General features: G+C 45.2%; 1 protein-coding gene across 1 annotated transcript in view; it reads left to right on the forward strand.

Moving 5' to 3' along the window:
• LOC138261598 (regenerating islet-derived protein 4-like) overlaps positions 1-27,696 on the forward strand; it is a 254,980-nt gene that overhangs the window by 141,519 nt on the left and 85,765 nt on the right. Inside the window, exon 5 of the mRNA XM_069210703.1 lies at positions 26,646-26,760. Within this exon, the coding sequence (XP_069066804.1) occupies positions 26,646-26,760 (115 nt within the window). The remainder of the gene's footprint in view (positions 1-26,645; positions 26,761-27,696) is intronic.

A 27,696-nucleotide genomic window follows, 5' to 3' on the forward strand; every position in this document is an offset into this window, starting at 1 on the left:
CTTTTCCAGGACTTCCTTTGTGCACAGCCTAGCCTGGGTCCACAGCACTCCGTCCTGCATTGCCCAACTTGCTGAGTTGGACTCCGACGATGTGGGACCCTCCTTTGTGACTCTGAGTCGACTGCTGTCCTCAGATCTTCTAAGTGCCTGTTCTGGTACTTGTATTGGTGCTGCCGGCTCCTGCTGTAGCTCTTTGAGTTGCTGAGCACCCCCTCTGTCTCCTCCTCCAAGGGGCGACATCCTGGTCCTTCCTGGTCCCCAGCAGCACCCAAAATCCTTAACCGCTACTCTTGCAGCTAGCAAGGCTTGTTTGTGGTATTTCTGCCTGGAAACACATCTGCAACCTCCCGCACGCCGTGGGACAGCTTCCATCCAAAGGAGAAATTCCTAGCCCTTTTTGTTTTTGCAGAATCTTTGACTTCTTCCACCCAGAGGCAGCCCTTTTGCACCTTCATCCAGGGTTTAGTGGGTTCCTGCCCCCCCGGACACTTGCATTACTCTTGGACTTGGTCCCCTTCCTTTACACGTCCTCAGGTCCAGAAATCCGTACTCAGTGTTTTGCTGGTGCTTGTGGTTCTTGCAGAATCCACTATCACGACTATTCTGTCTTTCTGGGGTAGTAGGGTAACTTTACTCCTACTTTTCAGGGTCTTGGGGTGGGGTATTTTGGATACCCTTGCTGTTTTCTTACAGTCTCAGCAACCCTCTACAACCTACCATAGGTCTGGGGTCCATTTGTGATTCGCATTCCACTTTTGGAGTATATGGTTTGTGTTGCCCCTAGACCTATGCCCACCTATTGCATCCTACTGTGATTCTACATTGTTTGCACTACTTTTCTTACTGTTACTTACCTGTTTTGGGTTTGTGTACATATAATTTGTGTATATTACTGACCTCCTAAGTGAGTGTATCCTCTGAGATACTTTTGGCATACTGGCACTAAAATAAAGTACCTTTATTTTGAGTAACTCTGAGTATTGTGTTTTCTTGTGATATTGTGCTTTATGATATAAGTGGTATAATAGGAGCTTTGTATGTCTCCTAGTTCAGCCTAAGCTGCTTTGCCATAGCTTCCTCTAACAGTCTAAGCTGCTAGAAACACCTCTATTCTACTAATAAGGGATAACTGGACCTGGCACAAGGTGTAAGTACCACTAGGTACCCACTATAAGCGAGGCCAGCATCCTACAGCTCTCCTATTCTTATAACAACTTTTCAAAAATTAGAAACAATAGTTTACTCCAAAGGGTTGCTTCTTGTTTTATAACAGAAATTGGGACTTCATATGCGCTCGTTGCAGCAGAGCCATGCATTCCTTGAATGGCAAGCTCAATTTCCTTTACTGATGGAGAATTATGGGTTTGTTTACCCCTTTGTAGCTTGGGAAAATCATCTGCCCCTATATTTGCTGCATAAAGCTTAGAGATAAAGTCAATCCAACTAGCTTCCTTGATGAACAAGGGAAAAGATCTAACTCTTTACCCACACCACTCTGCTACTAAAACCCAAAAGGACCTCGACTCTCCCTTGACAGTGCCCCACCCTCATTTTTCAGGTACGCCTCTAACCGACTCCTTCACCTCTTTAATAGGGGCCCTCTTTAATTTCTCTAAGCTGAATAATGCAAATATTGTTCCTTAACTAGGACATTCACTTCTCTGTTTAATAAAAACATCAAGAGAGGGGTAGGCTTAAAATTACCATTATGTGGCTTTTGATTGGCGTTTGCTTCCATCTACTTCATAAACATGCTAAAACCATCCAATAAATATCACACCCAGGTATCTAAATTTTTAAGTGCAATTTCTAATTTACTCTTTAAGCCAATAATCAATCGGTGATTCCACTGGGTTCTCCCTGTTTTCATATCAAATTTAGAGGAGGTCCTATCAGACACAAGCAAATGGGAGACATATTAAATTCCAGGGAGAAGATCAACAAACAATGATTGCTAATGGAAGTGTTCACTACCTTTAAATCGACCAATTAGTAAAATGGGCTACAGCCAACTACCACATAATCCAAAATGGCCCCTCTCTTGGAGATTTATGCGTGTATTGTGTGGCGGAGTCCGAGGGGAATCCCCCATTCACAATAAGAGAATCATTGCTTCTCAATTGGTTAAATAAATGCTTCCCTCTCTTATCGGTTCTTATCTTGTGCGGGAAGGGCAATTGGGGGATACACAGAGCCTCCTCTTTTTCAGCATCATGTAGTAGTTGAAAAGCATAATTAGATATGTTGCAATTTTTCCAGTAGTCAGGGCATCCCGTGGCCTGACTGGGTAGATTTGCGAAGGATTATGGCACCATTGTGGCCCCACTCAAAGAATTAATTTCTAAAAGGATGCCCAAAAAGATCAACTGGACAGTGAGTTGTCAAATTGCTTTTTGACACTCTGACGGAAGTAATATGTTCTTCCTCAGTCCTGGAAGCTCCAGGAAGTTAATTGTCCAAACAGATGCCTCTGAGCATGAGATAGGAGCAGTCCTAGCCCAAACAAATGATGAGGGACATGAGCAACCTGTTGCTTTTATAAGCAGAAGACTACTCCCAAGGAAACAACAATGGAGTTCCAGAGAGAGGGAAACGTTTGCTGTGGTCTGGGCCCTGAAGAAGCTGAGGACATACCAGTTTGGCTCTCACTTTATAGTTCAGACCGGCCACAAGCCTCTCAGGTGGCTCCAACAGATGACAGGTGAAAACCCCAAACTTCTGATGAGGTCCGTTCCACTTAGAAGATGAAGATTGCTGAGGGGAAGGGTAGTTTCATCCCCTTTCGTTTGGGGGGGTAGTGTGAGAAAGGGACTCTTTTTACATGATAGCTCCTACTTTTTGCCTGGAAAATTATGTGGTTTCATACTGTAAGTACCTTGGGCCCCTGCTAAACAGGTTCCCAGGGCCAGATCTCTTTCCCCAAAACTATGCTCGGCACTTCAGCCACCTTTATAAGTCCCTAGTAAATGGTATCCCTGTTACCTAGGGCATGGGTACTGAAGTGGGAACCCCATTGCTGCAACACCAATTGTGCCACTCTGAGAGGCCCCACACCAGCCTCATGCAGACTGTCATTCCAAGTGCATGATAAGGTATATCCATAGTTGCAAACTTGACATGGCACACACCAAGAGTACAATGCCCACTAACAGTGCATGCAATATTGGTAAGTCACCCCTCTGGCAGGCCTTACAGCCCTAAAGGAAGGGTGCACTATATTGCATGTGAGGATATATGTGTGCATGAGCAAATATGCCCCTCCTGTGGCTTTGCTAATTCTTAGACATAGTAAGTTTACAGGGAAGCGATAGGAAATGCATGTGTTAGACACTGGTCATTATGAGTTCCCCAGCTCCACGATGGCCTCTCTAAACCCTGGATTGTTTGGTATCAAACAACTCAGAATAATAAACCCACACTGATGCCAGTGTTGAATTTATTATGAAATGCACCTTAGAGGTGCCCCCTGCAAAACCTCACAGCCCTGCCATGGTTGCTGACTTGTCCTAACCAACATGCCACCACCAGACACAATTCTGGACTCCTGGGTGAGGGTCTTTTGTTCTGAGGAACAAAAGCATGAAGCCTTTCCTGAGTAGAGGTGTTATACCTCCCCCTGGCACGCACTCTACACCACCGGTCAGCTTCAAAGGCTTTGCTGCCTTCAAAATCTGACTTCCACCTTTACTGCTAGCAGCATATGGCCACCCAATGGTTTTACTGCCACTTTAGGTGTTAAAACCGGCAACGCGGTGAGTCATTCCTGCTGCCGGGGGAGGAAAGGGACTCCATCCCCCAGGATCCCTGCTACATTTCCCGAATACAGACGCTTTTAGGCGCGCCACGCAACGCTTCGTGCGGTAACGCACCCGGGCGAAGCCCGGGCCAAGTGTGGCCCATCTGTTCCCGTCAGAGACCGTCCAAGGCCGGGCTGGGCTCCCCCTCTGGTCCCCAAGGTACGGTTTGGGGCTTTTTTGGTACATCCGTGTTTTTTATTTTTTCAAATTGTTTCTATACTGGCGCAGAGATCCTTGCACAGAATGGGGATACGCAAGGCAAGAGCTAGTCCTTAACTGGGCCCTGCCAAATCAAACATTTTAAAACCCAACAGAGTCACGTACCCTCACACCAATTGTGCGTCCAAAGAGATTGATAATTTAATAGAAGAAGTGGAGCTGATTCTTAATAAAAAAGAGAGGAATGTCCGGAAGAGGCTGAAATCGGGTACTCTAATACCGTTTTTAACAGCTGGAAATCATTCTTCCACTGACACCCAGCTTACTAGTGTGCCGCCTCAAATACCTGTTCCTAAAAGCCCCTCTCGAAATGCTAATTCTCCCTTACACTCTATACCTAATTCCAACTCGGAAGCCTCAGACACCGATGCAATTATTCATGGGATCTCTTGCTCAAACCATTTCTCCATACTGGAACTACAAGACTTGGATAGTGTCCAACAGATCCCCTCGGTTCCACTGCTTTCCAATTGCGATTCCCCTAGAAAAGATCTCTTAGCATTGGTCTCTAGCTTAAAGAGTGAAGTAGGTGAGTTGAAGCATTTATTGTTTGAAGTTCTTAAGCTTCTTAAGAAGTCTGACCTACCTCTTCCTCGTGAACCGAAGCCATCACCTTTGTCAAGTAACCATTCTTCGGCTCCTGTGTCCTTGTCAACAGATTTGCCGTCCAATTCCAAGGCTGTTCAGGGTCCCAAACAAAGGACTTATCACAGTAGAGTTGCTGTGTCACCTTCTGCAAAATTTATACCCTGTCTCTCTTATTTTGACTCGAATCGGGACATTATATCAGTATCTGGCCAGTCCTCTTCCATGCCCATTGAAAATTGCATTTATATGTGCAATGTCCCTCCGCTTTCAGTACAATCGCGGGAAGACAAATTTTCTTTAATTAACAAGCTTTTACACTGGATTCCCCATGTCGGAGGCTGTGGCTCAATTATTCATGCCGACATCGTATCGGACAAACGGCTAAGTGGCCGATCCGGTGGGCGGGATATTATAAAACTCAACCTTATAAGTTCCCATCTGGCCACGGGCCTACTACAGATGGAAGCACGCAATTACACGAGGAAGGAATTTGATATATTTTTCAGCGACAGCAGTTCTGCTTTGGGAAGCATGAGACGGTCTTCTCCATCAAACATGACTATGCCGGTATCAAATAATGCCACAGACCATCATGCTCTTACTGGTCCGACATACAGCCTAGTCGCTGAGACTGACATGGGTCCCGCTTCCAAATGTATCATTGTATGCGATTCTGAGCTCCAGGGGGCTACTTCAGATGTTGACTGACTATGTTTTTCTAGTTTTTGCAACCCTAGTATTAGATTTGATTTACTGACTCCATCATATTAAAAAAAAAAATCAAGTTTAGGAGTTCACACCCTACGGGATTCCCAAATTGCTTCTACGACGAATCCTAATTTTTGCACCGCACGACGAGTACATTAACACCTATTTCCCAGTTGCTTTAACTAGTGAACCTATTTGTCGTACTGCACACTTAACAGGGAAGTTTTTGTCCTGGAATGTGGCTGGCATTAAAAGTAAATTAGTTGACTCTGAATGGGGGCTTATGTTGAAACTTTTGGTATTTGTATGTTTCAGGAAACGTGGGCCACGGAAAGCGTGTATAGGCAGGGGTTCTGTTCTTATACTAAAAACGCTATGCAGTCTTCTATGGGTAGGGCAATAGGGGGACTATGTACTTGGGTTAAGACAACCGAGGTGGGTGAAGCAAAGGAGATCTCTGTAGATTCCCCTGATATTTTGGCAATAGCAATACTGCCAAACTCAGGTACTCCAGTTTTATGTATCAACATTTACAACAGACCAGGCCCTTCTAACCATCAGTCTGCTACTATAGATCTCCTGAATACCCTAATTTCAGACTTTCACCGTAAATATCGTATTATTATTGTGGGCGATTTTAATGCGCCAATTGAATTCAATTCTGCCTTTATTGAGGCCACGCAGATTGAAGATGAAGTGTGGAATATTCCCTCTCTTCTAACTCAGCCAGTGTTATCTATTGTTTGTAAAAGGGTGCTGCAGATAACAGATCTTATAATACTTCTTGGTCTTCGCCTTGGTAATGGCCGCTTTCCAGCTGACATCCCCGCTAGATCAACTTTTTTAGGGGATCATATAGTAGTGCCCTGGATTATGTTATCTTCGATTTAAGGGTATGGCACTCTATAATAGATGTGAAGGTGGGCACACGGCACACTAGTGACCACGCGCCTCTCCAAATTGTATATGACAGAACCCTTTTATTAGGAGCTCTGTTTTATCCTGTTTCCAAAGCTCATGGCGCCTTGAAGCTATCCAGCAACAGGCGTGCTGTGAGATGGGATTCTTTTCAGAAGTCTAATAAGTTGCAGGATAAACTTCGTGTCTTAGTTTCCAGACATCAGCTTTTTGACGACCATTTTTTATTAACTTCGTTGGAAGTTATGTCCTCTCATGTGGACCTCTTTGCCGCCCTCAAGGAGTTGTTTTCCAAAACTGTCACGAACCGAAGTAACCCCTCCTCTCCATCTAGTAGTAAGTGGTTTGATAAGAGGTGCAGAGAGGCTAAGAGTTTTTTGATTAAAGCGTTAAGATCCAAAGATCAGGAAGCTATTGTGAGGGCAAGAAGATTCTATGCCTCCACCTGCAAGATGTGCAAACTCGAGCATTAGGAGAGATTATGGGGTGAACTGGCTGAGGCTGTTAGGGCCAACGATGCCAAACTTTTTTGGCTTCTGGTTGCACGCAGAGACCCAAACCTCTCATCCAACCCAGAATGCCATATTGCCCCTGACATCTGGTTATCTTATTTTAGGGAGCTGTATGGCTTCACACCTGATTCCGATGCCACCAGTTCTGGAGAGATATCGTCACTCTATTCACCAGCGATCCCTTTGCCTCCCTTTACTTTAAAAGAAACCGAGTTGGCAATTGTTGCCCAAAAATCAGGGAAGGCTTCTGGCCCGGATGGAATTCCCTCAGATTTATATAAATCAGACTTGATCAAATGGACTCAGTATATAAATAGGATATCGAATATTGCCTTGTCCAATAGGTCTTATCCTGACTCTTGGAAGAAGGCAATAATGGTGCCCATACACGAGAAAGGCGAGAAAAGCCTTCCAGGGAATTACAGATCTATCAGCCTACTAGATAACTTGCAGAAAATATTCTGCTATCAGTTGCTAAGTAGGCTGAAGCAATGGATAGTGAAAAACAAGGCATTACGCCACTTTCAGGCAGGGTTTAGAGACAAGGTCAGTACTATCTACCAGGTTTTCTGCTTTACTACTATAAAGTGGAAGACCGTAGATGTGGACTCAGGCCACCTTTTTGTGGCATTTGTTGACCTGAAATCTGCTTTTGACCTTATCCTGCGTCCTAAACTGTGGGAAGTTATGAGCAAAGCTGGAGTCCCTGGCTCCATGCTTAATATAATTAGAGATCTTTATTCAGGAAATTGTGCCAGAGTACGATGGGTACTGGCAGGTGAACTGACTTCAGCATTTCCCACAGATCGCTGTGTGAGACAGGGTTGTGTACTTGCGCCCACTCTGTTTCTCTTATTTATCAACGCATGTATTCCCTACCTCTTGGATTGCTCTAGTGATGCCCCTATCATGGGAGGGCAGAAGATTCCATGGGCCATATTTATACTTTTTGACGCAAAACTGCGGTAACGCAGTTTTGCGTCAAAAAAATTAGCGCCGGCTAACGCCATTCTGAAGCGCCATGCGGGCGCCGTATTTATTCAATGATGTTAGCCGGCGTTAGCCGCCGGCGCTGCCTGGTGTGCGTGAAAAAAAATGACGTACACCAGGCAGCGCCGGCGTAGGGGGATATGGAGCTTGGGCGCCAAAAAATGGGGCAGGTCAGGCTGAGGCAAATTTTTCGCCTCAACCCGATTTGCGCCATTTTTTTTGACTCCCAACCCCCATAGAAATGACTCCTGTCTTAGCAAAGACAGGAGTCATGCCCCCTTGCCCAATGGCCATGCCCAGGGGACTTCTGTCCCCTGGGCATGGTCATTGGGCATAGTGGCATGCAGGGGGGTACAAATCAGGCCCCCCTATGCCACAAAAAAAAAAAAAAAAACACTTACCTGAACTTACCTTAATGTCCCTGGGATGGGTCCCTCCAGCCTTGGGTGTCCTCCTGGGGTGGGCAAGGGTGACAGGGGGTGTCCCTGGGGGCATGGGAGGGCACCTCTGGGCTCCTTCAGAGCCCACAGGTCCCTTAACGCCTGCCTTTTCCAGGCACTAAAAAATGGCGCAAAAGCGGCCGTACGTCATTTTTTTTGCCCCGCCCACTCACGGGCGTGAATTTTGCCCGGGAGTGTAAATACGGCGCACATGCCACGGAGTCAATTTTTTAGACGGGAACGCCTACCTTGCATATCATTAACGCAAAGTAGGTGTCCACGCTAAAAAATGACGCAAACTCCATGGACTTTGGCGCTAGACGCGTCTAACGCCAAAGTATAAATATGGAGTTAGTTTTGCGTCGGAATTGCGTCAAAAAAAACGACGCAATTCCGGCGCAAACAGAATATAAATATGCCCCCATGTCTTTTATTCGCTGATGATACTTTGTTACTTTCCTGAACAGCCATGAGCCTTTCAATTTGTTTGCGAGGTTCGTGGAGTTCTGTAAAGATCATGGCATGGAAATTAACTCATTAAAAACGAAATATATGGTGTTTGGAGATAAAAAGTACAAAATGAAAAGACCTGTTTGTCTAGAGAGTGCCTTACTGGAAAGAGTGGACACTTTTGATTACCTAGGCGTAAAACTAGAAGATTCACACAACTGGCATGCCCACCTCCAGAATCATTAATGGGCCTGAAGCAAAGGGCTGGTGGCATTGTGAGATTTGCAACCAGATCCCCCAGATTTGCTTTGACTCTTGCTCTTGAAATGTATAAATCACAAGCCGGGGGGGCTTTGTATGGTGCTGAGCTGTGGGGCCACTGCAATTTGGAGGACCTGGCTAGGGCGGAAAATCAATTTCTAAAGATGCTGCTAAGAGTTCCTTCAAGTGCCCCTTCCTTGCCGATCCGATTGGACCTAAATCTTTTTCCAATTAACCAGATTGCCACCTTAAGGCCACCATTGTTCTGGATCCCGGTTATGGTCATCAGACACTCTTATTCCATTTAGATGTGGGCTGTCCAAACTGGTGGGCACTAATTTTAACACCAAAATCAAGTGGTGTGCCTATGTTGAATGGTCCTTATTTCATTTTGGCTCGGGGTCCTACTGGAAGGATCCCTCTTCTATTCCCAAAAATGCCGCTCAGACCTTGAAGGATGCTTTTTTACTTAAAGTCCAAACTGTGCAACTAGCTGAAGTCGCGCCCTCTTCCATGACTGATAGTTTTTTGCAATTCAAATACCATTATGAGTTTGAGCCCTTTATGGATGCAGTACTCTCTCCATTTGGGTTTTAGGAACTGTTTATCTGCTGTGAGAGTACTTAAATCAGATTAATCTGCACAAATAGTCTGCCCTGTGGCAAAATATTTCGAATCAATTTGGCGTTTTAGATGAGGGATTTTAAAGAATAAGACTTAGTAGCAGATTTTAGAAGCAGGTATTATAGTGTACAGTTGCCGTATTTAAGTTTAAGACCATTAGTTTGATGTTTTAGCTGAGGCTGGATGTTTATTAAGCATTATATTTATGGAAAAAGGAAAACTTTTTAGTCATTGTTTTATTTTGTTTTAAATATTTCTGTTTTTAGAGCTTGTTATTTATCTTATTTGTATTCATTTTATAACCTTTTCCTTGGATTGTTATGTATTGTACTTTTATGGTATGTTTTTACCGAAATAAAGTAAAGTGATGATGAAAAAAAAAAAACGGCAGGAAAACTAGCAAGAGTGGGAGGACTGGCCGTTCTCTTTCTGCACCACCCCTTAGGTATGGCAGGCGAGGTGACCACTATATTTAGTCTTCCTCCATCTTGGATGGCAGGAAAATAGCCAATCAGGGTTAGGGTTGTGGCCCCCTCTCACAGGAAGTGGTCAGTTAGTGGGTGTAGCAACCCTAAGGTAGATGGCCCACTTGTCACTATCAGGTACCCGCCTAATGCCCCCTAAATACTGTATTTAGTAGATCAAGACTTCAAATTCAAAGGACACAAGAAGATCAGGGTAAAGAAGACCAAAGGCATGAGAACAGAAGTTGTGCTGCAGAGAACAAGGCACCAGACCCTCCATGCTGCTCCAAGGGCTCGTCAATCAATGCTGAGGTGTCGCCTGAGAACCAGAATGACTCTGCAAAACCCTAGAGCACCTCCATCCTTCTAAAAATTGCCAAGAATCTCCCTTTAAGTGAAAGTATCACTCCCTGCACCCAACAGGAAAGGAACCCGCAAAGTCGGGTAAAGTGACCAGCTGCTGACCAATGACCTGGACCCAGAAGCCCAGCCAAATTCTGTACAATAGCCCTTAAGGACAAGACCTTCCACCTTGCCACATGTGGTGGCACTGTGACTCTCCACAGCTGTGGCGTACCACTACCCAGATTACTGGACCCCCTATGTCAGACACACAGAAGCAAAGTCCACTCTGGACTCCCAAAAGCCCAGAAGCAAGCACCAGTCAAGGAACTTCAGGATACCCAAGAACGACCCCTCAGAGTGGCCCTGCTGACTGGCAATCCACCCTCCAAGTGACCTGCTCCTGACTCCAAGGACTTCAAGACACATAACTCCTGGATGACCTATCTGCGCTGCACCAAGCCTCCCTGGCCCTTGCATTGACCAACCAGCTGTGCTTTAAGGGTCTCTAACCCCTTGTGACCTCCACCTTCCAAAGGGTACCGCCTGACTTGTCTTTAAATCCATCTTTGCAGCATGCTTCCAAGTGCTCCCCTTCTTCCTTGGGCACCAGCTCCAAGACCTTCAGCCGCTGCTCACGCTTGAAATAGGAAACACCCGATATTCTCCGCCTGACTCATTGGACACTTTGATGACCTTGACCTAAAAATAGAAGGTGACATCTGTGAGAGCATTGCCTGAATTTATATACATTTTTAAAGTTTTACGTATTGATTCCTATGGTGTGTAATTACGCACAGAAAAGCAGTATTTTCTAAACTTTGAAAAATCGTAACAAAAAAAGTACTTACCTTATATTGGTGATCTTGGTCTTAAAACTTTTATAAAAAAATCTATATTATTTTTGTAAATTTGTCTTGAGTTATTCTTTCAAGTGTGTGTAAGAATTTATTGATACTGTGAGTACATGACCTTCTTAGCACATCTCCTGAATTAGCCTAACTGTTCACTTACACTACCAAAAAAATAGAGCACTAGGTGGTCTGCTTTTTACCTCTGGATACCATAGTGGGGTTGCGTGGACTCTACACAGTGCACGCCATTTTCGTACACTTTATAGAGAGCCAGTCTCTTAAAGACAAGCAGGCAAAATGTTTGAGGGAAGACCACCCAAAGGCTGACAGGTCTAGCACACACATACATTAGACATTTGTCATAAATTGCTTGTAAGTGAAATGTAAAATTTTTAAATACACTAGTTCAGAGTTCATGTAAGCAGACAATTCAAAAGGAAACAAGTTAAAATTATACCTTCAATTCTGGTAACGATGAGGTAGATTTGGCTCGCAGTCAAGTCGCAGCAGCAAAGGAAGGGCCTGGACGATTGGGCTCATGATGAAAACGGAAGTAGAAAAAATAGTTTCGGTTTTATATCCCTTCATAACCTCCAACTCAGCTGTGGAGGTTTTCCCACCACAGTTAAGTCGACGGGAAAGCACATCGTGATTGGGCCGGTGGAATTATTGTCTGTGGTCTCACTAACAGCTGGTTTTGCCTATTATGTCATAGGTGGAAGATTCTGGCAACGATGGCGGGACGCCGACTGACCATCGTCCCTAGCCTGCCAGCATCTAAATAGAGAGGGTGGACCGCCTAGTAGGTGGATGGATTTTCTGATGAAAAAGCGACAGCGGGACCAAATCTAAATCAGGCCCTTAGTCAAAAGTGTCTCTGGCCCCACAGCACTTGTTTGCATCAAGTTCCCCTGGGGCTCAAATGGCACAATTCACATCTTACTCACTCTGCAGTACAGAAGAGTTCAGCGATGCAGTGGGCTCCTTCAAATGTGCACCTTTGAGTCCTACTCAGTTCTGAGAGGTTATACTGCTAGCAGACCATACAGCAGCACCCAGCGGTGCAGGTTCTCTTTCCAGTCAGCACTGCCGGAGATCTCTCAGATGTTGGAACAGCTCTCTGCTTGTAAAGAGGTGGTAAGTTGACTTGATAACAGGGGTGGGGAATCTTTTCTTCAGCTCCGGAATGGAGCCAGCAAGGATGCAATGTCATCCCCGGCAGTTCTCCGTGATGAGTTGGGGGATGTTCCCTTGCAGCGTGAGTCCAACCGGCGAGTCATCGCCTCAGTCGCTTCTTCAGACAGTGGCACAAAACCTTTGGCAACATTGGAACGGGCAGCCCTTGCGGGCATATGGGGTTGCAGTGGTATATGGAGATAAGTGCACAGGCTCTTCCAGCCTCAGCGCCCTAGCCCAGACAGTCAGAAGTCTTGACACTCTTTGAAATGGTTCTTTACTGGTGGCCACAGGATCACAGCAGTGCAGCGGTAAAGGTGTAGCAAGACCCACACAGCCCTCAACACACAGCTCAGTCAACAGCAGCCCTCTCCTGACATTCAGGGGTTCCGAAAGTAATCCTACATATGGGTGATGGCCCATTCTGTGCAACTCTGAATCCTCACACCTCATGCAGGGAGTCATCACTGTAGGACTCCCCACTGGACCTTGCTCCCTCCAATGCTCTCCTCTTCCTCACAACTGGTCTTGGTAACGAGACAGGTGCTGGTGCTCCAGGGCAGGTGGACTTGGCTTCTCTGGTTGATGTTTCCTCACCCAGCCGGGAGACTAGCTGGCCTTGATCTCCAGTCCTGGGTACAGGCAGAAGTCTTGCAGAGCTTCCCTTTCACACTGCTTGGCAGATAACCAAGTTTTAGGGGCTAAACGTTCCCATCTTACAGTCCATTTCCAGACACCAAATGTAATTTAGAGTCTGGGTCTTTTAAATTGCATATTGGGGTTCTGCACTTCTTTCCTCCTTCCTTCATGAAAGAAGTCTGCTGCAGCAGGCCCAACTCTGGAGCTGATTGTCCGCAACACAATTCTTGGGAGTAAGCAAAGTTCACACCTGGATGTCATAATCAGTCGTATGTACATCAAAAGGTTAATCCCAGAGCACCTGCCCTACACTTTGACTCTCTTATCAGCCCCATCTTCCCCCCTGAGATGTGCCCCAGACCCTCCTTGTGATTAATCACTGAGTCAAATAGTAGTCTTTTGAAATGTAAGGGGAGTCTCTTTGTTTTCCCTCCAGTGTGTCCTCACCCAGCTCACAGGAACGCAGTTATACACAAATCTGTCTGGGGGGATTCTCTCCTCTTCATATCTTTACCAGACAGGCCTAGCTTGCCAAAACAGAACCTAGGGTCCTCCTTACAATGCACCATTGCAGCACCCTCCCTCAGTGTAGTTCTACAGCACACTTTGAGTCCAGCACTTTTATCTCTATGTATTGTACCCTTAAGTGTACACAGGCACTCAGTACACACACTTAATCTGTGCACTTCTTAGCACTGAAGTTTTTCTATGTTTAATCAGGGTGTGCTATTAACAAACATACACACTGCCAGCACACACACTCAACATGTGTACATTGCATAACGCTTCAATCTTCATATTGTACTCCACTCAAGCACACACACTCAGCACATGCTGAGCTTACGCATGCACTGCACAGCATTACATCTCTCATATAGTGTATACCTCTCAGCATACGTGCACCCAGTACATGTACTAACCACAAATGTACTGCACAGTACTGCTTCATCTTTCTACTTTACCCTTACCAGGCACACATACAACCAATGCAGTCACTAACCCTGACCTAATGCAGCACTCCACATCTACGTGATGTAGGCCGAGGACGAGTTAAGCACACAGCAGTGGAACTTGTAAAAAATTGAGTGAGCCTGTAGGCCTCACTCCAATGACTCAGAGTAAAAAGGTCCTGCTCACTACTACTAATCTCTGTACGGTATGCTGCTGCCATCATGCTCTTTCTGCTTAACTCCTAGTGAATGCAGTAGTCTATGAGGATAGTCTTCGGCAACCCCCCCGGTCCAACAAGACCACAATCCGTAAAACATCCCTATGCCATGGTGTAGACATATAACCCTTGTTTGCCTCTGGCAAAATTAGCATTAGGAATCCAGAAAACAATACAATTGAGCAGTCAGGGCAGGGATCCACGCCTTTACCATGCAGAGGACTTTTCCATCGTAACCTACCTAGATATACATTAACCAAAGTAAAAGCTTTGGGTCTCAATCGGACTTATAATAATGTTTGAAAAACAAACCTTCTTTTTGGGCTAAATTTTTCTTTCTTGTAGCAGCACTTCGATTCTACCTCCTTGCTGGCTTGCTTTACATATCAAGCATACTTAGCAGCCAAGTTCATTATAGATTAATTTCTCTTCTCGATTGTTCGGCAAAACGTTTTTCAAAACCTCTTCTTTAATGCTTGGGGGAACTAATAGAAGAGCAGGAAATGACTCCTTGTGAGCAGAGTATCTTTAACCCAGAGCTAACCACCATATATTTACTCAGTGGAGCATTGAGATTTCAGAGAAGTCGATGATGAATGTTATATCTGTGATCCGTGAATTTGGGCGCTGAGATTTATTAATCGACAGACGCTTTTGGGTTAGATTTAGGGAATTGGGTCCTAAGTCAGTCTATAGGATTGCTAAAAGCTTTACATGCTAAGACCGTGGAACGAGAGTATAATTGATAAATAAAATCCGTATCAGAAATGGTTTAAACATAGATGCGTTCTGGCTCCAGCATTATTTGCCCTTTTTGGTCGATTTACTAGGTGTCCTAAAGTCTGTTATATCGTTCCCACCTAAATTTCCAGAAAGGCATGTTAACATCTTGATCTATGGGGACTACTTAGTGGTCCTTGATCAAACTCCCATGGGTCCTTAAAGGCACTCGGTCAAACTTATCAGTTACTACATCACAATTCTTGTAATGATAAATATGGATAGATCCCAAGTTCTGTCATTTGGAAGGAGGAAAAATCCTTTTGTAATACATCGTTATTAACACGCTGCACCAATAACACTTTATGGATTCTTGAACTTAATAATAAGATATCATTCTAAATTGTAATTAATTTAAGGGGGCTTGTTAGTAAAAGTTGTTGGCCTGCGAGTAACGAAAAACATTTAAAAAATCAGACAGATTATGCTTGCCAGGAAGCTATGAGGTAGCATAACACCAAGGCCCTGATTTAAGCCAAAGTGGCGCAGCGCAGTGCTGCGCCACTTTTGAAACACAGGGATGCACTGTATTTTCAGGAATACAGCGAAGCCTTGCGTCGGCGATAAATTAAGCTACCTGCGCCAACTCAGGTATCCTTGCACCATAGTGCAAGGTTATCTGCGTTGAGGGGATAGATTGTTTATTTGCAGGAAGGGGTCCCTTCCTTCACATAAACAATATAGTATGGTGATTTGGCATTGCAGCACACATAGAAGTACCAAAGCGTTATTTGGAATTTATTGTTGATGTGCTGAAAGGGACACCTTCCTGCACTTAAACAATCATCCATGGCATTTTGCTTCTTCTATGTGTACTTCAGAATGCAGCACACATAGAAAAAGCAAAAAAACGAGGAGGAATACAAGCTTTCCTCCTCGTTTTGCTATGCTAACAGCACCCCTGGGGTGGCGTTATGTTTTGGCGCCGCCTCAGGTTTACAACTCGTCAATCTGAGGCAGTGTCAAAAGCAGTGGGTGTTGCGGTGGAACGCCCACTGCAACACCCATTTGTAGGAGGCTGGCCTGGTTTGTAGTAGGTACCTTGGGTACTTACACCTTATATCGGGTCCAGTTGTCCCTCATCAGTAAAATGTAGCAGTGTTCTAGCAGCTTAGGCTGATAGAGGTAGCTATAGCAGAGCAGCTTAGGCTGAACTAGGAGACATGCAAAGCTCATGCAACACCACTTATAGTTACACAGTACTTATATACAAGTAAAGCCAATACCAAAAATATCTTAGAGGCAATACTCCTATATACACTAGACACTAAAATAAGGTAAGTAATTAGACATAGGATAGTGCAAATAATAGGAAATGCTATAGAATGCAGTGGGAGAAAATAGGTCTAGTGACAACACAAACCATATACTAAGAAAGTGGAACACGAATCACGAATTCCCCCCTAGACAAGTGTAGTGTGTGCAGAATCACTGGGAGAATAAGAATACAGCAAAGGTAAGTACATTACCCCATCCCAGAGCCCAGAAAAGAAGGAGTAAAGTACAGCAGGTTTCCTTAGGACACACTACAGCTCGTGATTGGAATTATTGCAAGACCCAACCAAGTCTGCAAACAACAAACAGTAGATTCCAGGACCTGAAGACCTGCAATGGAAGGAGACCAAGTCCAGAAGTCGAAAGAAGTTCCATGAAGGCCAGGAGCCCCTGGTAACCCAGAAGAGGGTGCAAAAGAAGAGTTCCTGATAGGACGAACACTGCAGAAATGCACCCTAGTAAGATGCCAGCGTGTTTCTGCATGATGCAAAGGATGTCCCACATTGTGAAGTTAGCGGCATGTGAGTTTTGGCACAGGATTCCTCCAACAAGCCTTGGTTCCGGCAAAGTCAACTAGGCACTATCTGGGCCCAGGAGGGACCTGGAGGCCTCAACTCTATGTGAGGAGGAAGAGGGGGCTCCCAGGACTTCAGAGAACCCTCAGAGCACCAGATAGCACCCACGGGAGTCCCAGGACACGGGGACAAAGGAGGTGTAAAATGCAGTTGGTGCAGCACTACAAAGGAAGGTCCCATGCCACCAGAGAGCAACTCAGCATGTTGAGCATTGCATGATAGAGTGCTGGGTTCGTTGGCCAGGCTCTGCATGAAGGAATTTGAAGAAGATGCGGGGCACAGGGGTACCATCATTCTGGGGGAAGGCAAGGTTTTACCTCCCCCGAATTGGAACAGCAGGACCTCAGGACAGTCTGAGTCGATGGGGTCCACCCTCTGTGTTTCAAGGAGCATGCTCATCGCCAGGAGAGGAGTCCAAGAGAACCGGTCGTCGACTTAGAAGGTGCCTGCGTGAGCAGGGGAGTGACTCCGTCACCCCACTGGAGATTTCTGTGAAAGACAGGGAGTCCTCAGAGCATGCACACCGTGGAAACTGTTGCAATTACTGGTTGGAGCTGACGTTGCAGAGGAAAAGTATCCCTTATGGATACTTTGTTGCTGTTACAGCGGTTCCTGGAGCAGGTAGCGCTTGATCCGAGGTCAGAGGATGAAGTAGTAGTTGCAGAGGATTCCTGCTGGAAACTTGCAAGTAGAATATGAAGAGAACCCACAGGAGAGACCATAAGTCCTGAGAGGGGGACTGGCTACCTTATCAGGTAAGGACCTAACAGGAGGGGTCTCTGACATCACCTGCTGGCATTGGCCACTAAGAGCTCTCCAGAGTGCCCCCCACACCTTGCAAAGCAAGATAGCTGAAGTCTGGGACACACTGGAGGAGCTCTGGGCACCATCCCTAGGGTGGTGATGGACAGGCGAGTGGTCACTCCCCTTTCCTTTGTCCCGTTTTTCGCCAGAGCAGGGACAAGGGGTCCCTGAACCGGTGTAGACTGATTTATTCAAAGAGGGCACCATCTGTGCCCTTCAAAGCATTTCCAGAGGCTGGGGGAGGCTACCCCTCCCCAGCCTGTTAAACCTATTTCCAAAGGGAGAGGGTGTAACACCCTCCTCCCAGAGGAAATGCTTTGTTCTGTCTTCCTGAGGCTGAACTGCCCAGACCCCAGGAAGGCAGAACCCTGTCTGTGAGGTGGCAGCAGCTGTGGCTGCAGTGCAAGCCTCAGAGAGCTGGTTTGCAGTACTGGGGTCCATAGTGGAGCTCCCAGGATGCATGGAATTGGCTCCCCATTGCCAGATTTGGATTGGGGGGACACTTCCATGATCTTAGACACCTTACATGGCCATATTCAGAGTTACCATTGTGTAGCTACATATAGGTGTTGACCTATATGTAGTGGATGCGTGTAATGGCGTCCCTGCACTCACAAAGTCCCAGGAAATGGCCCTGAACTATGTGGGGGCACCTTTGCTAGTGCAAGGGTGCCCTCACACTTAGTAACTTTGCACCTAACCTTCAGCAAGTGAGGGTTAGACATATAGGTGACTTATAAGTTACTTAAATAGTGTGTGCACTATTTCACGCAGGCTGCAATGGCAGGCCTGTGGAAGATCTTGTCTGAGCTCCTTATTGGTGGCAAAATAAATGCTGCAGCCCATATGGATATCCTGGAACCCCAATGCCCTGGATACCTTCGTTTCCATATACTAGGGACTTATAAGGGGGGTCCAGTGTGCCAACGGAAATTGGTAAATGAAGTTACTAGCCTATTGTGACAAATTTAAAAGCAGAGAGAGCATAAGCACTGAGGTTCTGATTAGCAGAGCCTCAGTGACACATTCAAACACTATACACACCACACACATTAGGCCATAAACTATGAGCACTGGGGTCCTGACCAGCAGGATCCCAGTGAGACAGGCAAAAACATACTGACATACAGGTAAAAATGGGGTTAACATGCCAAGAAAGATGATACTTTCCTACACCATTGCACGCCCCTCTGATGGTAGAAAGCTGCATCGGAGGGGCCCATATTTACAAGGAGACGTAACGCCACAAAAAATTGTATTACACCTCCTTGTAAATATGGAGCAGTGGTTAGCGCTCTTGGAGCATCACAAAAAGTGACTCTCCGGTGGCGCTAGGGGCTGTTAAATCTGCCTCCAAGTGTGTCATTTTAATACACTCATAAGGGTCGAGCAACAGCACCAGACATCGGAGGGACTCCTTGTCCCAGTGGACCCCAGGTGGGGGTCGAAGCCAAGAAGCAGAGCGCTAAAAGCACATCTGGGATCCCGCTGCACGGGATGCAGCCGGGCAAAGCCCAGTCCAAGGGTGGGCACTTCCGTGCCCGTCAGTGTCCGGAAGAGGCCGGGTCGGCCCACACCTCTTGAGAATAAGGTAGAGGCCTACAGTTTGACATCCTAAACACTCTTGTTTATAATTTGTGGTTTATCTGATCTTAACTAAAGGATCAGGAAGCGAAAAGCACATGGGAGCCTTGTAGCGGCAGCTACTTCATCTAAAATAGCCAAATCTCATTAAACCTCGAAGAGATTTTCTAACTGTCCCGCTAATGAAATTGACACCTTAATTGAAGAGGTTGAGTCTCTGTTGAGTTGAGTCGCCAAGAGGCCAAATAGCGTCTCTCTTTCATCCTTTTTTAGGCCTAAAATGCCCAAAAAGGATAATTCAGCTAGCTCTACAGATCCCGCTTCAAACTTGTTAGCATCAGAGGGGTCTGATGGCGCAGTTGATCCAGAGGCCGAAAGACAACATCCCATGCAAACAATAGACGTGGGTGTCACTAACAGAACCACTGTAGTGCATGGTATACTTTGTTCTAATCGATTATTCTTACTGGGAGATTTTGATCATCATCCAGAGGAAGGCTGTTCGGATCCTAATTTGGAACTATGCAGCAGGCATATTAGAGGTGGAAACTTTCAGATCGAAGTTGTCAACCTAATTACAGATATAAAACAAGAGGTAAAGGACCTAAAACTAATGCTGATGGAGGTTCTTGTCTTACTTCTTCTGGAGGTAAAGAACAGGGCTGGGGAGACCCCCCCGGAAAAAGTCTTACATCCACCCTGCCTACCCTTAAAGAGTGGAGGAATGTACCCGGCGTAGGGCCTGACAAGTCACCAATCAGGCTAGGACCAACACTGGGAACCAGTAAAAAGGCCCGCAGGGTGTCTAGCTACAGAAGTCATTCTCTACAGCCCAGCTCCTGCATGGGTGAGTCATGGAATTTTCTCGCCAGGCAATCCATAGAAACTAATTATAATAGTGTCCGCTTAATATATAATTGCATAGTCCCAAAACTACCTACAAATACTCAGGAAGACAGCCTGTCGCTAAAAAATAAAGCTACCCATTGGATAAGACATGTCAGAAAATGTGGCTCCATCATACACTCAGACATTATCTCCGCCAGGCGTCATTAAGAAAGTCAGGTCATTGGGATATCATTGAGCTAGTCTTAGCCAGCCCTGATTTGGTAAAAGTCCTGATATCCCTGGAGGCCCGCAACCCACTACATAATAGATCAAATATTGTCCTCAGAACCAATTGGCCCGACTGGGGTACCCCAGCTAAGGAGCTATCTGTCACCCCCGAGAGTGGGGTCTCCACTACGGGCTACGTGGAACCAGCTTCTTCTTTAAGGGCTCATTCTGCGGCTACCACCTGGAGGGAACTTGAGACCTTGGGCAAGCAGAGGAGATCGCCAAAGAAAACACAAAGTTCTGACCTTTCAGACATTGATTGACTAAGAGAAACAGTAGCCCCCTTGAATACCATCTGATTGTATGAGGGCGGCAGTTTACACAGAGACCCGAATGGGCGCCCCCAGGAGATTATTACAGGGGGTGACATACAGGATGAGAGCCCAAATGTCGTTGATGATACTGTAAGATTGAAGTTAGCACCTTGTCCCAAGGCTGTCAGAAACATCGACTTAGGATTGAGGCCCTTTTACCCCTCATTAATTACATGGAATATAGCGAGGATACGGAACAAGATTGATGATCCTGATTGGGGTTCCCTCATTGATTCCTGTAGCATCTGCCTTCTTCAGGAACCATGGGCTACTACGAACATGCATAGACAGGGGTATATCTCATTCTGCAAGGAGGCCAACCCTTCACCAGCCGGGAGGGCAGGAGGGATTCTTATCACGTGGACAAAGATTTCCCAGGTAGGAATAGTGAAGGAAATTCATGTGGACTCAGCTGACATGTTGGCAGTTTCAATCAAGCCAAAACTGGGTCCCCTACTTCTGTGTGTCAATCTCTACAATAGACCAGGTCCCCCTAGTAAAACCTCAGAAACTATCTCCTTGCTAAATACCCTTGTGGCAGAACTACCTCACATTTTGTAATTATAGCTGGTGACTTTAATGCTTTTTTAGAGCCTAATTCCCTCTTTGATGAGTTAACTCAGGAAGAGGATGCAATATGGGGAATTCCATCTTTTTCCATCCTAAGTCTAGTTCAAGGGTGTTGCAGGTTATTGACCTGATGCTGTCGTATGGCCTATGGCCAGGGAATAGGCATTTTCCATTAGACACTCCAGCTCACCCTACCTTTTCCAGAGGGTCTTGTAATAGCCTGATTGATTATTGGCTCATCGATGTTGTGATTTGGCAGGAAATTAAGGACCTCAAAGTGGGAGAGCAATGTTACAGTGATCATTTTCCCCTTACGCTAGAGTGGAAGAGGTGGTTCTCTGACCATGGGATAAACCAACAAGAACAGGAGATTATGCTCCCCCTGGAGGTGGCAAGCAACCATCGTTTATTACGATGGGAAGCTTTTACGAACACAGGTGCATTAGTTGCCAGAATGCATGACTTAGTCTCTAGTTACACAGTTGCCCTTGCTTCCAATCCTTACTCTCCAGACCAGATTATGGTAAAACATGCTGAGCTTTTTGCTTCCCTAAAGGCCCTCTTTATCAGGTATAATAGGGGAAGCGGGAGGCACAAACAAAATAGATGTTTTAACAACATTTGCAGGAGGGCCAAGTGTGGCTTTGTGGAAGTGGTTAGACAACTGAATAGACCAGCAATAATCTTGGCAAGGTGCGACTATGCTGCTGCAATCAAGTCCAGTAAGGCGCAGTGGGCAGAGGACATATGGCAAGAACTGCTGATAGCAGCCAAGCGTTCCAATGTAAAGCAATTTTGGTCCCTGGTTTCCCACAATGGACTAAACTCAAGCTCTAGGACTAACTGCCACATCACTGCAAAAAACTGAAATTAATATTTTACTAAACTTTACAGTCAGGAGTTTGTTTCCTCAGCTGACATAAAGAGTCTAGACATGGATAAGATTGATGGGGCAGGTTCTATTATTCAGTTCACTAGAAATTAAAGCTAGGCAGCCATTATGACCCAAAAACCAGGGAAGGCTACTGGGCTAGACAGGATACCCTCTGACCTGTGGAAGTCTGATCTGAAATTATGGGGCCCTTATATTAATCAAGTATCAAAAGCTATCTTGGAGAGCAAGATCCTCTCCCCCTCCTGGAAAGGTGCAATAATCATCCCTATCCACAAGAAAGGAGACAAAACGGCTCTGGATAATTACAGACGGATTAGCCTTTTAGGTAATCCCCAGAAGATATTTTTCCATCAGATCTTGGGTAGGTTTAGAGCTTGGATAGAAGAGAATGGGGTTCTAAGTCATCTGCAGGCGGGCTTTAGGCGGAAGACGGCCAAGGTAGACAAAGTCAAGTGGAAAGTGGTGGACCTGGGCAGCTGTAGGTTGTTCATCGCCTTTGTAGACCTCAGATCTGCCTTTGATTTGGTCCCCCGGTTTAAGCTATGGGAGATCTTGGGTAAAATTGGAGTCCATGTCCCTCTGCTAAACTTGATTAAGGATGGAAAGCTATCTGATGAGTTCCCAATACAGAAAGGTGTTAGACAGGGCTGTGTCTGGCTTCTACTCTCTTCTTACTTTTTATAAATGCATGTATTCCATATCTATTCGACAGGTTAAACAACGCCCCTAAATTGGGTGGGATAAAGACACTGTGCCTGTTGTTTGCTGATGATATCCTGCTCTTTTCCCAAACTGCTTTTGGATTATCCAGGCTTCTGGAGACATTTTCAAGGTTTTGCAGGGATCATAGCCTTCACATAAATAGCACTAAAACTAAATGTATGGCACTTGGTGATCCAAAATTCAGACTAAAGAAAAGCATAGTGCTGGATGGCAAGGCCCTTGAATGTGTAATTGATTTCAACTACTTGGGAGTCAGATTAGAAAATTCCCATAAATGGTCAGCACATTTGACAAAATGTACCATGTCCCTTAAACAAAGACAGGGGTCATTTTGAGATTTGTTGCTAGAACGCATATCTTTTCCTTCTCACCAGCCATAGAAATTTATACAACATAAGCCACAGCGGGGGCCTTGTATGGTGCTGAGCTATGGGGCCATGGTAAACACTTCAATATAGAAATAGCACAGATATCCTTCATTAAGGCCCTGTTAAAGGTTCCGTTGAGTTCTCCTACCTTGCCAATCTGAATGGACTTGAACCTGCACTCTATTGCAGATATTGCTGCCTTGAGGCCGTTGCAATACTGGATTCGGATCTGGTCCACAGCAGCACTAGATCCTTATAGGACATGGCTAGGAGAGCTCCTGAGAGACTCCCAGGTTGGAAAAATCCCATGGTGCAGCTATGTAAAAAGCGTTTTCTTCAAACTTGGGTTGGGTTCCTACTGGTCTGATCCTTCACATCTTCCAAAAAATGCTTTGCAGAACTTGAAGGACGCATACTGGGTTGGTGTGCAAACGTCAACATTAGCAGCTGTCCGGTCGGGTAGTATGACTGACAGATTTTTATCATTTAAGTGTCATTATGAGTTGGAGCACTTTTTTAATATTATATTACATCCTGTGGCATGTGCACTTTACACTAGATTTAGAATAGGATCTTTACTAATATGTGATCTTACTTCTAAGTGGAACAATCTGCTGGTCCAATAGACCTTTGCCGATGGGGTGTAACATTAGGGAACCAATCAGCCATGTCCTATTCCATTGCCCCACATATAAAAAGCAAAGGGCCTGTTGGATAAAACCTCTCTGCAATACCCTGGGCATCAAGGATTGTCATCTGGCCCTTAAGATTTGCAGAACTAGTACTCACGGGCCTCTGGTGTGCACAGTGTCAAAGTTCTTAGCAGCAATATGGCACACCAGAGTAAGATTTTTAAACGTTAATACACTTGTTCTACCAAAATGACAGAAACCGTGTTTTTTGATCAAATTTTTATATTGCTTATTATTAGTTTTTGGTTTACATATGTATATTATATCAGGTGTCATGCTTTTATTTAGGGTAGGAGAGTGTAATTCCCTTAGAAATTTTAACCTACCAGGTAAAACTTTAGTGTTCTGTCTGTATGACCTAGATTACAATCCTTAATCAACTTTCATGGTATAGGTCCACAAACTTTCAAGAATAATCAAGACATATGTATATGCTGACAGAGCACCTAGTGTGCGATTTTTATGCCCTGTGCTCTGGTTATGTGGAACCTATTATCGTGAGGATTGTATTGTATTTTATTTGTTGTACGATGAACTATGGTTTTATATGTGTATATCCAGTGCTTTTATGGCATTTGTTGCTGAAATAAAGCTCAAATGATGATGAGGAATACACTCATAAGACACCATCAATACTAGGGCAAGGAAAGAGGAAAACAAAATGCCTTTGGGGGCTATTTCACACCTTTCTCATGTAAACTTTGTGTGCTGCCAGATGGCTGCTGGTTACTCTGCATTCCCTTGCATAACCCAACCTCAGCAAATTATCGAGATGAAGGGGTGAGAGAATCAAATAGTAATAAACGAAAAAGGTATGCCAGAGCACCACAGTAAAGAAGGGGTTTGAAGCTCTGAAATGGGAAAAACACAGCAGCAAGAGGATGTTAGCTTGCAACAAACATTGACTAATCCTGTAGGTCTCGCCTTTCAAGAGCGATTGGCTTTGCCAATGTGTTTAAGCCATGTTGTACACCGACGTGGCTACTGTTCAGCATGGCTGAAAGTTAATGGCGTAAAGGAGAGTGGCATGGTATAGAGTGGCGTGGCATAGACTGTCATGGAGTGGCGTGCAGTGTCATACAGTGGTGTGGTGTAAAGTGCTGTAGACTTGCAATGCATAGAATCTCATCAAGAGGTGAGACTTGGAGCATCGTAGCGGGAGTAGAGTGTTGTAGGGTGGAAGGGTGTGGAATAGAGTGGCACAGAGTAGAGTGGCATTGTAGAGTGTTGAGGTGTTAAGCAGCGCGGAGGTACATAAAGTGGTGTAGAGCAGAGTAGATTTTCAAAGAAAGGAGTGGCATAGAGTGCAGTAGTGTAGTAGAGTGGAAAGGCATAGACTGGAGTAGGGTGTTGTGGAGTAGAGTATTGTTGAGTGGCATAGAGTGGAGTGGAGTAGAGTGGATTAGTGTGCCACAAAATAGATTGGAATAAAGGGGCATAGAATGGCATAGAGGGAGTTGTGTGGAGCATTGCAGAGTTGAGCAAAGTGTGGTAGAATAGAAAAAAATGGAAAAGCGTTTAATAGAGTAGAGTGTCATTCAGTGGTGAATCATGGAGTGTAAAGCCATAGACTGGAGTGTCATTGAGTGGAGTAGAGTGGCCTATAATGAAGTGGCAAAGAGTACAGTGGCGCAGAGTAGATTGGTGTAGAGTGCTGTGGCATAGAGTGCATTGGTTGTGAGTAAAGTGGTGTAGAATGCATTGGTCTAGAGTGCAGTGATATTGAGTGCAGTGGTTCAGAGTAGAGGGCAGTGGCATAGAATAGAGTGGTGAAGAGTAGAGAGGTGCAGAATGAAGGGGTGCAGAGTAGACTGCAGTGGTGCAAAATGCAGTGGCACAGAGTAAAGGGACACAGAGTGCACTTATGTAGAGTGCAGTGCTGCAGGATAAAGTGGAGTGGTACAGGGTAGAGTAGAGTGGCGTACAGTAGAGTGGACTGGAGTAGAGTGCAGTGGTGTAAACAGACATAGAGTGCAGTGGTGCAGAGTAGATTAGGGTGACACAGAGTGGATTTACGTAGGGTGCAGTGGCATAGAGTGTTGTGGCTTAGAGTGCAGTGGTGTAGAGTTCAGTAGAGATGAATGGTTCAGAGTACAGTGCAGTGATGCAGTGTATGGTGGCATGGAGTTCAGTGGCAGATTTTGAAGTGTTGTTCATTTGTTCTTTGCTAATTCAAATATATTCTGAAATGTCTACACAGTTCTTTACAGAAACTAAAATCTTGTTGTGTGCTAGAAAAAATAACATCCTACAGCCTTCCTCATTACACCCCCAATAGCCAGCGTGACTGTCACATAGATCCTCTCACTGTGAAGTCAGAGAAAGAATGGCAAACTCCAAACTCCCTTGGAAGACAAAGTCTGGAGTTTGACCTCTGTCTTTGAATGCACTGCAATTGAGAAGAACAAGATATAACGGCCTATTTACAGAAATCAAAGTCTGGTGGAAGGATACAGTAAGCAAGAGATGCTCTACGGGAGGGGCAAATTCAAGGTGGACAGCCTGAAAAAATGAAATCAACAAATATGAACCAAGCAAATACGGGTTACAAACCATAAAGCTAATGCTAAGGTATGGGCGAAATGCATTCCCAGGGAGAATATCCCCATGATGTCTTGTTGCAAACCAGATAGCTGCGCTGTCTTGTAGGCTTTGATCTAAAAAGGGCCAGGAATGGTGGAGGAAGGGCAGGGGCTGGAGCCAAGTGAGAAGCTGTGTTAACCATGCTGAGCATCCAGGAGTAATCTTTACAAAATGAGTGAAAGTGAGAATTAATAATAATGTGATCATCTGTTTTAGAACCGTCGCTGGAAATGGAATGATGGTTCCATGTACAACTACAAAGCCTGGCTCAGTGGTCAACCAGATAATCACAAGGGAGATGAGCATTGTGGTGAACTTAGCTGCAGTGGTGGTGAGTATGGATGACATTGGCTTGTCAGTTCAGTAGGCACATTTGTTACCCGTAGTAGCACATTTTGCTGCATTTCAGACCAAAAGGTTTATCCCTCATCCTGTAAATGGCATTGCAAATCTCTAGAGTCCCATACTAGGAGGCCTACTATCCACCCAAGACCAGACTAAGGGGCATATTTATAATGCCCTAGCACCACCTTGAGCCACAATAACGTAATTATTTTTGACGTCACTGTGGTCCAAAGAGGCCGAAATCCCAGTGCCCTATTTATGCATGAATTGTGCCACTCTGTCACCCTTTGCGCTACATTATGCCTGTGCCAGGCACAATGTATGCAAAGGGGGAGTTCCCCCGTTATGTGGGGCCGGAAAAATGGCGCAAGGAAATCTATGAGATTTCCTTGTGCCATTTTTTACGGCACTTTCAATGCTTGCTCATGAGCAGCCGTTAGAAGGGGGCTTCCATTATTTATAATGGGCCCCTAGGTACTCTGCAGGAGTAGCGCCAACATTTTGGTGCTACTCCTGCAGAGTACATCAATACGGTCATATCCTGCGCTATGGTGCACTGTAATTTAAATACGGCGCAGACATGGTGGCGATAGGGGGGTGCTAAGGAGCGCAGCAAAAGTGGCACTGCACTCGGTGCAGCGCCACTTTCCATAAATCCATCCTTAATTGCTGTATGCGTGAAATGCAGCTGTCTCCAGTCAGACACTAGCCTTTCCAAGTCAGTGTGAGAGATGCATAACTAATATATAGAAGAACTAAATATCAGGATGCCTGTACATTGAACATAAAAATATAATAATTGTTAGAAATGGGGTCTCTAGTTGGCAGAGGTATACACCTTTGTCCAATTAGCTATCTTAATCCTAGTCAGAGTAAGTCAAACACAACACAAATTATCCTGTGCCCATCCTCTGGTTGCTTG

This window comes from Pleurodeles waltl, chromosome 10 (assembly GCF_031143425.1).
Source record: "Pleurodeles waltl isolate 20211129_DDA chromosome 10, aPleWal1.hap1.20221129, whole genome shotgun sequence".
Lineage (NCBI taxonomy): Eukaryota > Metazoa > Chordata > Amphibia > Caudata > Salamandridae > Pleurodeles > Pleurodeles waltl.